This window comes from Vigna unguiculata, chromosome 11 (assembly GCF_037176805.1).
Source record: "Vigna unguiculata cultivar grain cowpea cultivar isolate G323 ecotype 2 chromosome 11, ASM3717680v1, whole genome shotgun sequence".
NCBI lineage: Eukaryota > Viridiplantae > Streptophyta > Magnoliopsida > Fabales > Fabaceae > Vigna > Vigna unguiculata.
The window spans coordinates 44,507,671-44,523,968 of record NC_140802.1 but is presented as its reverse complement, the minus strand read 5'-3'; the positions used below and the strand labels follow the sequence as shown (position 1 = coordinate 44,523,968).

The following is a 16,298-nucleotide window of genomic DNA, read 5'->3' as shown; positions in this document are numbered from 1 at the left end:
ATGTACGTTATGCTGTTATGACTTTCATTTAAATAAAAAAACAACTAAATAAGTTAACACTAAGTCATTTTAATATAGTATGATTTCGTTTTCAATACCAAAATCGTGCTTCCTGCAGTTTCATTAAAAGAAACTCGTGTGGTTATGAAATTATGTCTATTTAGCACGACTTACTTATAATTATAAATTTTTAAAATTTAATTTAATCATTACACAAAAATCAATACCAAATTCCTCGTTTATGCCAATTTACCTGGAAAACATGCGTCGATGTATCACACAAGAAAACTAGGGCACTGTCACAGTTTTGACACAGAGTCTGAGGAATTTAAGAGTTATGCTTTTCGCGATGGTGTGGGTTTAAGGAATCATGGTATTTTCATGCGGAGCTGTTTTTAGAGGATATACGTTTATGTTTGTTGTTTTTTGTTTTTTTTTCTTTTTCTTTCATCTATATACTTGATCAACAGGACTCATTCTTTTCTTTTTGTGGGATACTGATGCTGTTATATGATTTTTTGGAATTTTCTTGTAGTTTTGTTCATAAACCCTAAACCTATTATCGTTTAACTTTATTACCATAGCTTTTCCCAAAGAAAATAGTAAATCTGAAGGAGATATAATAAATTGCAATCCGTATTAGAGATGATCATCTTTGAATGGAGTAAAATAGCAGTGAATCTATGCTTTCTTTATATCACTCAAGAAACAAGTCATCCACTGTAGTTTGGTTTATAACTACCAAACTAAAGCCAAAAAATAAAAAACATATTAAAAGCATATTTATTTATTACAAAACACAAATTACAAAAGTCAAAATACCTTTTTTATCTCAGAACTTATTTATTCGAATTTCGCACCTTTCTCATTTTAGATGTATAAACAATCTTCAAGACTTGAAGTTAAAACACGAAGAAGCTGCATGTGTTGTGTGTAGCAATTATCACGAAATAGATTATCATACTAGCTATACCTTAAGAAACCGGCAATTACTAGCTTTACTCGAAATACGATTATTTGGCTTGCCGTTGATCTCTATAAAGAGATAGAAATAAAAATAGTTGAGAAATAAAACTTCAGCAACCAGAGAAACAAAGAACAAGAACAAGTCCACCACGGTTATGTCAAATAGTCTATATTGATCTACACTGCCTCGTGGCACAATTCGATCGTCTCAGTGTAATATACAAAAGTACGTATGACGACTTCCTTCAAAGTTAGGGAGAGAAATTAAAGTAGTTTACAATGAAACAAAAACACAACACACCTTGCACCAAGAGAAGAGAAAAAATTTAACTCGTTAAATGATACACCAAAATGATAAAAAAAAAAAACAAGACAACCGCCCAAAGTGGCTTAATCAATAACCCACATCTCTTATCTCAATGAAGCTGCAATCCTCACGTTTCTATGGTTGAAAGAATGCAGAACAAGTTGAAAGAGTGTGATCAATCAGAAACGCTGATAAAATGTCTCTAACACTGTACACGCGTGGGCCAAAAAATAAAAAGGACTATAAAAGAGATGGTGAGCTATTTTTCCAGGAAAAAGATGATCTCCGCCCTGTGATTTGGGGTGAGAAGCTAAGCCCAAACATCTCCTTGAGGGCCTTGCCCCTCTCCCAAAACCTCACTAACTTGGCAACTATTGTAGCACTTTGCATTACGTGGTTCATATCATTTTCGCTCCACAAACGGTTCACTAGTTGCATTCTCCTGCGCTTTGAATCCAATGAAATGCCCCACTCCTCGTACAGCCTTATTCTCTCCTTATCGGAAAGCCTCCTCTGCATAAGCTTCACAAGCATTCCTCTTTCTCGCCGAAGTGCTTTCACGCTGTATCCCCAACCAAGCACATACATCAAAAGAAATACACTAGTTAACAAGTTAACCTCCATGGTGCAAGGAAAAGCAATAAACTAAATCAACCATAAGTGAATCAAATCAACAAAACAGGCAATAGCTTTTTGTAGGGGACGATGAGTCAATATAGGTGGATAAATAATCATATGATCCATGTTCAATGTAGAAATTTCTTCGTTAGTCGTAGAGGCCAATATGTCCATTTGGATTCCGAATAATAGAAGAAACTGAAACACATGCAGAAGTGACAGAAAGAGAAAACAGAACCTTGAAGCTAGTGTGATTGTCTGACTATTTCTCACAGACTGGTTTCCATCAGAAAACGTTTCTTTTAGGAAGGATAATCTTCTAAGTTCTACCTCCATGTAAATGGAATCTGTTGGATCACCCCTGAATAAAAGAAAGAAGTAGGTCCTGTGGGTCAATGGTACACAGCATGATTGCCACAGTTCAATTATCTCCTTTTGCTGTCTCGTGAATTGCAGAGACCAATCTAAAGGAGTTCCAGGCGTCTCTAACATCGGATCCACACCTACATCTTTCACGTTCCTCTTTCTTCCTGCCTCGGGGTCCTACAGTAAACAGTCTCCCATACTTAGGAAGAGACAACTAAAAGATGTGTATAGTTAGGAAAATATCGACTTATTCTCACCTGGCCATCAACAAGCTGCTTCTCATATTCTTGTTTGACCATTTCTTTCATCCCAGCAACAAAAGTCTGGATGCTAGCAATATCCTCATCAGCAGATGTTCTGATGCTGCTCGCTCTAAGATCATCCACAGAAAGACTTCCCATGGAAGACTGAGAACCATTTCTTAACAATTTTATAGAACCATCATAATTTAATGGAGGAAACTTTCTCCGCAAACCATCTGGCCTTCCAGGGAATCCTTTATCATATCCATTGGCTGGAGTCCTCTGTATTTCTCCCATTGAATCCGGCGAACCAGTCATGTGATACTCCGTACAACTCCAGCTTCTAGTTAATTGAAGATTCCTACAATTTGACATATTTTCTGACATGCCCTGTGGAGATTGTTCATCAGGGGAAGGACATACGAGAGAATCAATGGTTGACTGTACATCATGCAGCCTCTGCTCCAGAAGTGTTGAATTTTCTTGGATCTGACTGTCTCCAGCATCTTCATTCAAATGTGAAGATATTTCCTGGCTTATTCCACTGTCCTCTCCAGATATTGCTGAAGTTAAGTCCCCATTGTCAACACATCGAACTTCCTTGCAGTAATCTTCAGTGTCTTCTGTACAAGAAAAAATAGCTTAGAAATGATTGGATCTGATGCGGTTCCACCAAAGAATATCATTATTATCAAACTATGTACTCTGCAGGCAAAGATACGCAAGGACCTACCATCAGGATTACTTCCACTGTCTCCATCATTATAATGAGGGTTGTTGAATTCTCTGATGTGTGTATTAGGACGATGAGGACCACAAATGCTCGATGACTCTGATACAGAACAGTCATCATCCCACAGATCTTCCCCTTCCTGCACATTAAGATTGATGATTAATAATGCTGGCCTCAACAATGCAATCCCAATTTAAAGGAACGACATCAAACATGTAATAAGTTAGGAAATAGAAACTACTTTCTCAGATATCTGCTCCTTTCCGACCATGCGCAGCAAATCTTCAACCCTTGATTGAGCAAGGTCACGTTGCTTAGTTAGCTCCCTAATTTCCTTCTCCATCTGAATAATTAAAATTCCTATCATGAACATGCAATGAGCAAAGAAAACACAGAAATATGTAACATGCATGAACCTGAAAAGTATTTCATTTAATATCAATACAACTATGTCAAAGATATCGAATTTTTCCCCAAAAAACAAGGCTATTAACCTATATAAAATGGCTAAGTTGTGTTTCTAGGGAGAGTGTGACACACGTTGAACAGTGTCTCTAACCGCCAACGAAACATGAACAGTAAGATGCATTGAAGAAAACCCCTGCTCTATCCAAAAAAAAAAAAAAACTGAGGCAAACAAGTCCATTTGAGGTCTATTCTAAGGTGTTCCTATCCTTCTTATAGATAGGATACATAAATTCACAGGGGCGGTATTGGTCACGAACACAAGTAGCCAGAAAGAGGTTAATACACAAGACAAGCCCACAATCAATACAAACATTATAGCACAAGAATTCAAACAGTAAATTATACAACCTTCTCTATCTGGAGATCTTTCTTTCTCAACAATGTTGCATAATCACAATTGGTGGTAACCGGACCAGGAGTTTTCAACTCACTCTCCAATCTAGCCACCTCTTTCTGCAAATGCTTGACCAAGGCCTTATCAGACATCACGACATTAACCTGTGCTTTAGTGGTAACTTCTTTTGCACAACAAGCAAAAAGAAGTGTGTTTCTGGTTTGCTCAACATGACTTCGTGCAGGGCTCAAAGTGCAAATGATAGCCGTCCTAGCATTTCCACCCAAGCAAGGCTGCAGTATACGTGTCAACTTGGAATCTCTGTAATTGATGTGTCCATGTCTTCCGTTACTGCATTATTCACATCAAGTCAATGAATTTATTAAACAGTTATGGGATAGCTCCTGCATCAAAGTTTTGAACATACAAAAGATTTCTAGTGCTAAGATACCTCTAATTAGCCAGAGGTACAAAATTATCTGCCTTCTTTTCTCTCACAATTTATTGACGATGGAATGATAATCATAAAATATTAACTAGATTTCATCTCTCTAACTGAAGAGTTTCATATATATATATATATATATAAATTAACTAAAGAGGCTACCCTAATTCTTTATATATAGAAACGCTATCCTACTATGATATCATAATAGTCTCAGATGGGTCAGTTTCATCCATATAGAAAACTAGGCAACCTTATGGCCAGAAGGTTATAAAGAAAAACTAGAATAATATGATTAAGCAATAATAAAATTAAAAGACACGGGAAAAGGTGAAATTAAATAAATTTGACGTAGATTTTTTAATTATATTAGAAACTGCATAAATAAGGAAAGCACCATAAACTGAGGAGTGAGTAGACAACCTAAGCTTGCGAATAACAGTTCCAAGAGTAAGTAAACTCCGGTTTATATGGCAACCTTCTTTTAGTCTCATCCCAGCTGATGATGCCTGAGAGGCACGCTCACTCCCTGCCAAATCAACAAAATTCTGCAGAGAAACAAAAAGAAATTAAACAATTATAAAATCTTTGATAATGACCGAAATAGGAGGGGAATTTTAAAGAATGTAAAACATACCACACTAGCTACTAGGGTGGCTGAGTTGCCTTTGCCTATGAATTCCCTGGCAGAACTTTCCATTGTCTGAAATGTTGCAACTCCGTAAATGGAAGTCTATCAGTAAAAAGTATTGAGCACAATATTTTAAGCATGCAAGGGGAAGGCACATACCAATCTGATAATTTGGTGAGATCTAGAACTCTTCTCATTGAGGTATGTCTCCCCCACCTGTCTCTGAGCTGCAAGAATAAAGTAAGCAATACAATAATGCCTACTATTGACTACCCTGAAACAATAAAACTATGCAAAGTCTTTTGCTTTTACCTTCACTGAAGGCTATAAGCTCTTTTAAATGCCCCCAGTCTCGAAGAGTCTCCTCTGTGAGTTTCTCTAAAATGGGGCCTCTCTGATTTGAAAATAATGAATCATTAAAACAACAGTTGATTATGCGATATTTTTTTTTATTACACTTTTATCCAATATAAAGGCATTATTCACCTCTGGATCATCACGTAACCTAAGTGGAGTGTTGTCCGTACTGAGGAGGTCTCGAACAATTTCATTGTAAATTTCAATTGCTGAGAACTTCAATATAAATGCTCTTTCTTCATGCTAAAAAAGTTAAAATTATATTGTCAACAGCACTTAATAATAATATTATAGGCTCTGGTGGAGAATGATAGCCAAGAATTAAACCAGAATATATATCAATATAATAGTATATTTACCCTCTTTATATAGTCAAAAATATCAGCAACAGCGTATTCGGTTATTCCAACCATCGTATATGTCTTCCCACTACTTGTTTGCCCATATGCAAAAATACTCGCTGAAAGAATATATAATACGTATATTAATCAAAATGGGCAATGAGTATAAGAAACTAGCCATCATGACAATTATACTCACAGTTAATTCCACCAACAACTGAAAGAGCAACTTCTTTGGCTCCTTCCTCGTATACCTGCCTTGTGGCACAATCACCCCGAAATACTTTGTCTATCACCAAAGATAAAAGCCGATCAAAAAAAAAAATCACCAATGATAAAAAAAGAAAAGTTTAGAAAAACTCCGCCCATAATCAATGGATCTCCAGTTCGATGTCTTTATTAAAAATTAAAACTTGTAAAGGCTATATCATACGACAAAAATAGGCAAAATGCAATTTAAGCATAGTAATACTATATTTAAAAATTAAAGTTTAAAGAAAATTGAGATTGACAGTTAGCAAGTGGTGCTAATTCATCCACCAAATGTTTGCATCAAAGTTAATTATTTTCCAAAGTCGGATCACGCAGATTAGGAAAAAAGTCCATTACCGCAGCAATGAGTCGAGGCAATGCAATCCTAAACTAATCGAAATGTAAAAATAACTAAATGTCTTTCTTCAGGTTAGGGAAAGAGATCCTGTGGCGTTTAGGACTATATATTTACCAAATCTAACCCGCGTTAAGTCCTCAGTACTTTGTTAATGTCAAGTATAAACCTGAAACTGAATAACTCAGTTTCAATGGCAATAAAAATTTCAAATAATAAAGCAAATTTGCTTACCAAATGTGTAGGCACTTGGAAATGTGGATCCCTCACGAAGTGTGTTCCGATACAAGATGGTAGTATCATTAATGCATTCCCAGTCTGCTAATTCATTAGCAGAAATCTCCTTCTCATTCAGAGGCCTCAGCCTTATTGACACAAGAATCTTCTCTTCGCGGCCACTCACTCCTTGCATCTTCTCCCATTTCAGCAGCTCTTCTCCAGCGATAGCTCCCATGTCTCGCTTTGCCCAATGTTTTCTCCGACCCAATTAACAAGTTAATCAGACCTCATAAAAAGCCCATGACTCCTAAAAGTGGACAAGTGGGGTGGTTGATTATTAAAGCTATTCTTTCTTTCCCAAGATGCAAGCATTTAAAAGAAAAGAACCGAGAGTTTACAAAAAATACTAAGCCCTTAACTAAATGCAAGAAGATAATCACAATTCATAATCATGAAATGACCAAACTCAGAAAAGATAGCCACCCGTTAATTTCGGTTGATAAATAAATACTCGATAACAGCAATAGCGAGCTAACTATAGATTATATTTATATCCAACTAAGACAATACAGAATGCTAACTAATTACGCTTTAATCATCAGTAAACTATCGGCAGTTGGCAACATATCACGACCTAAAAGACTTCTGTTTAAAGAGAGATGATCAATCATGGTTTTAGTTTAGTCCGATTAAAGGACACACGGGTCTTTTACTTTTATTCTTTGGTACAAAGCTTCACAGGGAGACAAGAATAAAGAAGAAGGAGCGAGGGAAAAGAAAAATTAAAAAGAAAAAAGAGCTGGCTGGGGCCAAACAAAGCATAAAAAGCGAGGTTCCCTTTTTTATTAATCCTTCCTTCAACAATGAACCAATTGTAATCTAACAATAGAAAACTTTCAACAGCAGCGACCCCGACAACGCTTGAGAACAAAGTAACAGAGTTTTACATAATAATAAATATGAAATTGACCCTGAACTGGTAGTTTTGCACAGCACAACACACAACCTGGTCCCCAACCAACAGGATAACAGGGCCATCCTTCCTTTTCAGTTTTTTTTTTTAATCCTTCTCTTTATTTTCACTTCTGGCCAATTAACAAAACCATCACAAACACTCACTCTCTCACTCTCTCACTCATTCTCATACACATCATATTTTGCAAACCAAGGGATTTTCACCTCTCAACCTCTCCGTCCTTTTCGCCACCCCGTAACAACGCTAACCTAATTCACATTCACAGCACAACTTATCTTACTTACGAATCTGCAACAACCTCTACTATTTTTTGGAGCTGCTTTATCTGTGATCGCAATTCAGAAATAGGATACGAACCGAAATAGAAACAATTTATCATCTCCGCTTCTATCAAACAAATGCCACGTTGATTCACAACAAAGTGCTCCAAATCACCTCGAGTGGATATTTTGTAACTTAGCAAGTATATTCTTCTTCATCAGCCGGCACAAGCCACAACGTAGCGTTAAGTAACTATCAGATTTTGTTAAAAAATGAAAAAAAAAAAAAAAAAAAAAAAAACAGAGCGAGAATAGTAATCGAGAAGAAGAAAGAAACATACTCGGTGCGGAATAGAACAGTGTGAATCCGTAACAACTTCACTTCACGAATCACGAACCGCGATCTGAAACAGAACACAATGCGAGTTAGAGAGAGTCTCCGGTTGCTTCCTCTCTCTCTCTCTCTCTCTCTCAGAGTCTGAAGCTCACACGCATCATAGTTGAGAAAGGACCAGCGGGCGCGTAAATCTGATGCGGTGTCAATTTCTTCCATCTTTCTTTTTTTTTTTTAATTTGACTTTTAGTTTTTTTTCTTACTGTGGTGGGAAGAGAAGGTAAATGACGAATGTGTCCCTGCTTTTTGTTCATGAATTCTTGTTCCCAGTCACGTGTGGAGGGGCATTGGGGTATTTAAGAGTGAGGGTGTGAGCGGTTGTCACCCAGACGCCGCCTAGGCACGTGCGGAGTGTGGAGAAAGCGGTTGCGATTCTACCCACTAGCGTTAATGTCTTAATGACTGTGTTTGAGAAACCGTCCACACGGATAAAGATCCAATCGCGAGAATCCACACATTTGGAACTTTGTGTCTAACGGTCACTACAGTGAATAAATAAACTACTGTAGCACTGGCTCCAATTGTTTATTATTTATGAATCAGTTTTTCTATTTTATCTGTGATCACTGTTTAATTATTATAATAATAAATTTGTTTAGCACCACGAGATGGTCTTCATTTATGGCAGAAAAAGACACTCAAACCCATTATATTTGTAACGGAAAATATTTATCACGAATAAATGAAGACTTGTGTTTGAAGAATAAAAATGGTAATTAAGTTTGTTTCATATTTTTGTTTCCATAATATTATTCTTGAACTATATTTGTTGAGAATAATATGCAAGTTTAAAATAAAGCTATTTTTAATATAAGGTAAACTCTTATGATTTACTTAACAATTATTTTTCGTATTATAAATTAGATCAAAAGAATTTCTTTAACTTTTACTAAAGATGTTTTTATCTATGTGATTCTAATACCAATAAAGTCATGATATCACCTTCATGAATTATAATATATTTAAACAATACACAATTCCTCCATAAAATCAAACGCACTTTTTCATCCAAATCATCTACCCTAAGGTATTCTCAAGATTTACCTAGTTTCATTTATCTATTAAAGTCGGTTAGTCAAAATTTTAGTTTCAAACTCCCTTATTCTAATGTAAAAGCTAAATTTACACACACAAAAAACTATGATCAATGATTTGAATATACCGTTATAGTTCTTGAACTAACAAATACTTGTGCAAACTTCAATTTTGTAAACTCTATTTTCTATACATGCAAAATTTCCCAAGATCAATTGAAGAGAGGCAAAGAACACTTACTTTAAAACAAAATCTTATGAAATATATTTGCTCCGTTCTTCAGCATGAGAGGCTTTAATCTACAAAGAATGAGATGGATAAATTTTTGAGAACTTTATAGAGAATACACAAAAGATAAAGAAAAATAATACCCAACATTGATTAAAATAAATAAAGGACAATACGTTGTTCTCACATTTTCTTAATATAATACTTTTTAAAAATTATTATTATTATTTAAAGTATAGCCAACATTTATTAATAGACTTTGATAAAGTCCTCTCACAATAATTATGTTTAGATTTGGAAATCAATGGACAAAGTTAATTAAACGAAACCATAATGTAACCATTACTGAAAGACAAAAACAGATCGTGTTTTTATATATTTTTTAAAATAAAAACAAAATGGCAATGGTGTTAGATAATAACTGATTTCTTGGGTAATATTAAAAGATGCGAATGATTTTAAAACTATAAACAAAATTGCAAAAGAAAAAATAATAACAATAGTTAGATCGTATACCTAAAATAAAGTATCCCATTATTATAGATTATATTTTCCACTCCTTGGTTTTAGGAACTCTTGAAGATAAATTATTCTCTTAACTAAAAAAAAAAGTACTTTCTTTTTCTTCTACGTGCATTTACACACACACACACCTATAATTTTTTCCACTGTAAAAATATGTTACTTTCCACTTCATTTTATTTCATTCCCTAAACAAAGCATATAATAAATTAATTTAAGTGCATAAAAAAGTAAAATAAAATTATAGTTATTAAAGTTAAAGATTTAATTGATATAACTTTATTAGGACTAAAATAGTAGACCTTATTCATTTAAGTATCTATAACGTGTCTTCTATAATTCTAGAGACTGAAATAACTATCAATGTCAAATTTGAATTTATTAAAAAATTATATGGGATAAGTATGATTTTAAAGACTATTATTTTTAGAAAACAACAAAGTTATCGTAATATTATTGATAAAAAAATGTTAAGGTAGGTTGATAACCATAAGCACAAGCATAGCTGTTAATTCTTATATAAATGGATTAAATATTAAAAAAGTAATTATATTCCTTTGGATTTATAACATTTCATATAAAAGTAATTATTAAGTTGAAACCGTCTACTTAAATAATATATTAAAAAAATAATTAGCAGGTAGAAAATCACACCTTGATTAGAGGAAGTTCGAATTAAGCGTGAATGTGTACAATATTCCAAGGTCAATGGTAACAATCATTGCCATTTTCTCTCTCTCTCTCTCCAAAGGACTGCTTCAAAACCTTCATAATTTTCTCCGTTTCGTGTTTGGAACTTACAACATTATCAAGCACACGAAAAAGACGTCCCTTTCAGAAAATGCCATTAATCATATAATTACAAAAAACACTCTTTTATTTGTTTGAAAATACTCAAAAGTGATAATTGAATATAATAGAGAAAGTTAAACTTTATATAAAAATAAAGACGCATAATACTATTATTTTAAGATTTTAGAGTTAAAGTGAACTTTCTTATATATAATTTTTTAATGACTATAAAACCATAGTTAATATGAAATATAACCCAACAGTGATATCAGAGAGTCTATGATTCGAAATGACTAACTGCATAACTATAATCAAAATGGGTCACTATACACTTGAGGAAAAATATATCATACGAAAAAATAAGGGATTATGCTTGAGGAAAGATTATTAGGAATAGTTTAAGTGTGAGTCAAAGTCTCACCTTAGATATAATAGACAAAGTTAAACACTATATAAAAATAAAAACTCATAACACCATTGCCTTAATATTTTAAGATTAAAATAATGTCAAATATATATGTTATATGTTTAAAAACTCATGTAATATATATATATATATATATATATATATATATATATATATATATATATATATATATATATATAATAGACAAAGTTAAACACTATATAAAAATAAGAACTCATAACACCATTGCCTTAATATTTTAAGATTAAAATAATGTCAAATATATATGTTATATGTTTAAAAACTCATGTAATATATATATATATATATATATATATATATATATATATATATATATATATATATATATATATATATATATAATCATAACTAATATGAAATATGACCCAACACTATTTTCATTTGAATCTCAGACTTACATTGATTATTCATTGTGTGTTTATCATGTTTCCATGTGTAAGTTTTGACGGTCCCTATACAAATCAACGAAATTTGAAAAATATGCCGCTAGCAGTTAAATTAATTTATTATGACTTGGGTTGCACGTTAGAGTTTACGTATGTATATGATAGGAACAATTTATAAAAAAAGTACACCTATGAATAAAATTGTCTTTTTATTTAAGAATAGTTTATTTGTTTTTTCTTATAAGAATATACAATCAACCAAACGATGAATAATACAACTTAATCAAGAATTTAGTATTATGTTTAAATTATAGAATATGTATTTTATATTCATTCATTTTATGAGCAATCTTCACTACTTTTTTACTTGGGTTCATTTGATTGATTTCCAATTTGATCCGCAAATTAAGTCCACCTTCCACACAAATGACAAGGAGACCACAACTACATTTGATTTAACTTGAAAAGTGAGTTTCAAAGAATTCATCATTATATTACTTAACACAATCAATTGACCTACAATTATTAAATGACATTAAGGTCCAATCAAAAAGCAACCTAAAATCTTTTAGGGTTAAAGTTTTTGGAAATCATATTTTTAATTTCATTTTTTTTATATAGTTTAATGTGTATCATTAATTTTTTCGAAGAGAAAAAAGATTGTGATATATTAAGAGCGTAACGGTCCAAACACCACAATTTGATTATGTCTCAGCCTACTTGGCTTTCGTCACAAAACAATTGATGTCACATGCAACAATCTCCCAATCAATCTCATTTGGATTGTGACTTGGTCCACCTGGCCTCCACCACGGGAACATTGTGTAACTCACAACAATTTCCTCCTCAACAATTGTTCACCAGAAATCAAACTCATGATCTTAGCTCTGATACTAATTATTAAGATTGAGCGCATATCACTCAACTAAAAATTATAGGACGCAACTCTTTTTACTTAAAAACTTAATAATCCAAACATCACCATTTAATTATATCTCAATATATTTATATGCGATAATTGATATCACATTCAACATTTTAAGATTTGGTGACATAATGAATGGGTGGAGCATAGCATGGCATTGATTATAAGCACATTGTAAAGTGGCAACAAAAGCCGAAAAAGGAGACTGCAAAAGATTGGTACGGTGTTGGATCTGCGAGAAGAGTCAAAGACAACTCTTCTATTTTGGTCTTTGGCTTCCACGCGTTTCTATGATTATATGGGCCCTTTGCGTTTTATATTGTCTCAACAATTTTCTCCTCCTCTTTAAACCAATAATTAATTCTTATTTTATTTACACGTTTACAAATAAAAGTTAAATACACTTAAACCAATGTATATATTATCTTATCGGGTTTTTGATTTATTGACCGAATTAATTTGTTTGGGGAAAGAGTCTTACATATAAATTACATATAATTAAAACTTGTGAATGTGTAGTGTGAATGCTTGAATCATATTAGAAATATGTTGTTTAGAATTTACAATGAATTTAGTTCATAAAATCCAATCATGTGAATCTTTATCTCGGTTAACACAGTTTTAATTAAGTAGAATAAGTGAAAAAATAAATATAAAAAAAGAATAAAAGTATATATTCGCGAAGGTGTGAAAAAAAGTAAAAATTTATGCCTAATCTTAAATTAACAATAAATCCAAAACTAACACCTTTTACATCAGCACATGCAAAAAAAAAAAAGTGTTTAAAGGAGAGAAGCAGAACATAACTTAGATTAAAGTTGAAAGAAATTTGCTTTAATAAAGACTGGGTTGCATGTGTTTTTGTGCGTTCGTCGTTCACGTTTTCGTCAGATGCAGGCTTTTCTCTTACATTACATTACCAAAACGTTGCAACATTTGGCAATCTTTTCTTTCAGATCTTGGAATCAATCTCGGGCTAATCGTATCATTAATTAAAAAATAAATAAAACAATAAATAATACCAAACAAATTAGGTTTATCTACTTTAATTCCAATCTCGATTATGATAATATTATTAAAATCAATTACTATATCTCAAATTATAAATATGATTCAACTTCAACAAATCTATAATAAATATTATTCCCAAACGTCTTTGAGGACCCATCATAGTCCTTTTTGGTGGGGAAATTGGGACATATACAGCACACCCAAAAATTCTTAAATGAGAAATATTTGGTTGTTGACCAAAAACCAACTGTAAAGGAGAGTATTTGTGATAACTTGTTGGTCTGATGCGAATCAATACTGCAGCATGCAGAATTGCATATCCCCAAGTAGTCATTGGAAGATTAGCTTTCATAAGTAAAGGTCGTGCAATCAATTTTAGACGTTTTATCAATGATTCTGCAAGTCCATTTTGAGTATGAACATGTGCTACTGGATGTTCAACTTCAATTCCAATTGACATACAATACTCATTAAAAGCATGAGATGTAAATTCACCAGCATTATCAAGACGAATTTTCTTAATTGGATAATCTGGGAAGTGGGCTCTTAACTTGATCAATTGTGCTAATAACTTAGCAAATGCTTGATTTCGAGTTGATAGTAAACAAATATGTGACCATCTAGTGGACGCATCAATTAATACCATGAAATATCTAAATGATCCACATGGTGGGTGTATTGGACCACAAATATCACCTTGTATTCGTTCTAAAAATGAGATTGACTCATTTCTAATTTTTTCTGGTGATGGTCTTATTATCAATTTTCCCTGCGAACATGCAGTACATGAGAAATCATTGGACTGAAGAAGCTTTTGACTTTTAAGTGGATGTCCACATGAGTTTTCAGCTATTTTTCGCATCATGATATATCCAGGATGACCCAACCGATCATGCCAAACAAGAAATTCATTCTTATTTGTAAGCTTCTGGCTTACAATAACATGCGTCTCAATCGCATTAATATATGTGTAGTACAAGCCATAAGAGAAGGCTGATAATTTCTCCAATACACATTTTTTTATTTGACTCAATTTGAGTGATATAAAGATATTCAACATCTCCTTCATTATTTGTCTCAATATGATATCCATTTAGACGAATATCCTTGAAACTTAATAAGTTTCTATTGGACTTAGGAGAATAAAATGCATTTTTAATATGCAATCTTGTACCTCTTGGCAGAAGTACTGTAGCTCTTCCAGAGCCTTCAATTATATTTGTAGTACCAGAAATAGTACTAACATTGACTTCTCGCATTACCAAAGTAGAGAAAAATTTATTACTCTTGAGAATTGTATGAGTTGTTGCACTATCAGCAAGGCACAGATCCTCATCATTGGTGTTAATGCCAATATTCATTCTTCATATAAACATAAATATCAATATTAGAGATTACTTTGTAAGAGGAGAGAAAGAAGAAAAAAAAAAATAAAATAGAGGATTTTATTCATAAAAACATAAAAACTTGTACATATAAAAGCAACATGAATTAAATATAAAACATTGTCTTAAAAATTAATCATAAAATAAAACTATTTTCTAACACTCCCATCACCAATAAGGTGATCAATGCTTCCATCGGGTTTAGAAAAGAAATCACCAATATCAAGATGAGTAGTATCCATATGACCATAATCAGAATCACCATCTTCATAAGCAAAGTGTGTTTCTACATTCTTCTTTTTAAGTGATTCTTGGTAGAGTTCAACAAGATGCTTTGGTGTATAACAGGCACGGGTCCAATGACCTTTACTACCACAACGGTAACATATATTTTCAGCCTTTTTGCCATTATTTTCACCCCTTTCTTTTTCCTTTTTCGCATTCTTGTTCCACTTCTGTTGATGAAGTTTCTCTTTGAAAATTTCCTTTATAACCATGTCCACGACCATGATTAATAGCATGACCACGACCACGACCATGGCTACGACCACGGCCAAAATTACGACCACGATTATTATTATGGTCTTGACCTCGTCCATGATTATATGGATCAGATGTTGCTGCATTCACTTCTGGGAATGGAGCAGAACCAGTTGGTCGGGCCTCATGATTTTTCATCAAGAGCTCATTATTTTGTTCAGCCACAAGAAGGCATGAAATCAATTCATAATATTGATTGCTCCATTCACTTCTGGGAATGGAGCAGATTAGGCGGATCTCATGATTTTTCATCAAAAGCTTTATTGCTTTGTCCAGCCAGCCATGCATAGGCATGAAATAAATTCACAATATTTGTGAAGTCTCTTTTCACAATATTTTTGTTATGAGCAAATTAGTTGCTTTATTTCTTTATTTAATGGTATCCCAATATCCATTGCATCTAAATATATTTCAACATTTAAAATCCAATATAAGGAATTCTTCCTTACAATATCAAGGGTCACAAATCCAAATTTTGCAACGTTTCGCGTGTTTAAAACTAACACATAAAATAATAATATTAATAATAATCATCATCATCAAAATAATAATATTAATAATAATCATCGTCATAATAAAAATATTATGACAGAGAATTTTGCAACGTTTCGCGTGTTTAAAACTAGCACATAAAATATTAATATAATCAAATTTCATGTATGAAATTATTAAAATCAAATAATAATAATAATAATAATATGACAGAGAAAAATAAATCAAACAATTATCATTACACAAAAAAAAAGAAAATGAGATAAAGTT

At 32.8% G+C, this 16,298-nt stretch overlaps 1 protein-coding gene across 5 annotated transcripts; it reads right to left on the bottom strand.

Annotated features, from left to right (window-relative positions):
* Positions 1–1,119: 1,119 nt before the first annotated feature.
* Positions 1,120–8,396, bottom strand: LOC114169302 (kinesin-like protein KIN-7E). Of its 5 annotated transcripts, none has more exons than XM_085669047.1 (16): positions 8,212–8,385; positions 7,968–8,080; positions 6,650–6,941; positions 6,008–6,097; positions 5,827–5,927; positions 5,597–5,710; positions 5,423–5,504; positions 5,270–5,337; positions 5,117–5,182; positions 4,903–5,027; positions 4,049–4,385; positions 3,474–3,575; positions 3,233–3,371; positions 2,515–3,122; positions 2,130–2,434; positions 1,120–1,835 (listed from the first exon to the last, which is right to left on the bottom strand). In XM_085669047.1, the coding sequence occupies exons 3-16, from the start codon at positions 6,867–6,869 to the stop codon at positions 1,514–1,516; spliced, it is 2,679 nt and encodes an 892-aa protein (XP_085525173.1). In that variant the 5' UTR covers positions 6,870–6,941; positions 7,968–8,080; positions 8,212–8,385; the 3' UTR covers positions 1,120–1,513. The 5 variants fall into 5 exon arrangements, with proteins under 5 accessions (XP_085525173.1, XP_085525172.1, XP_085525171.1 ...); XM_085669046.1 differs by having other exon boundaries at positions 7,968–8,083; positions 8,212–8,383; XM_085669045.1 differs by lacking the exon at positions 7,968–8,080 and having other exon boundaries at positions 8,212–8,396.
* Positions 8,397–16,298: the final 7,902 nt, after the last annotated feature.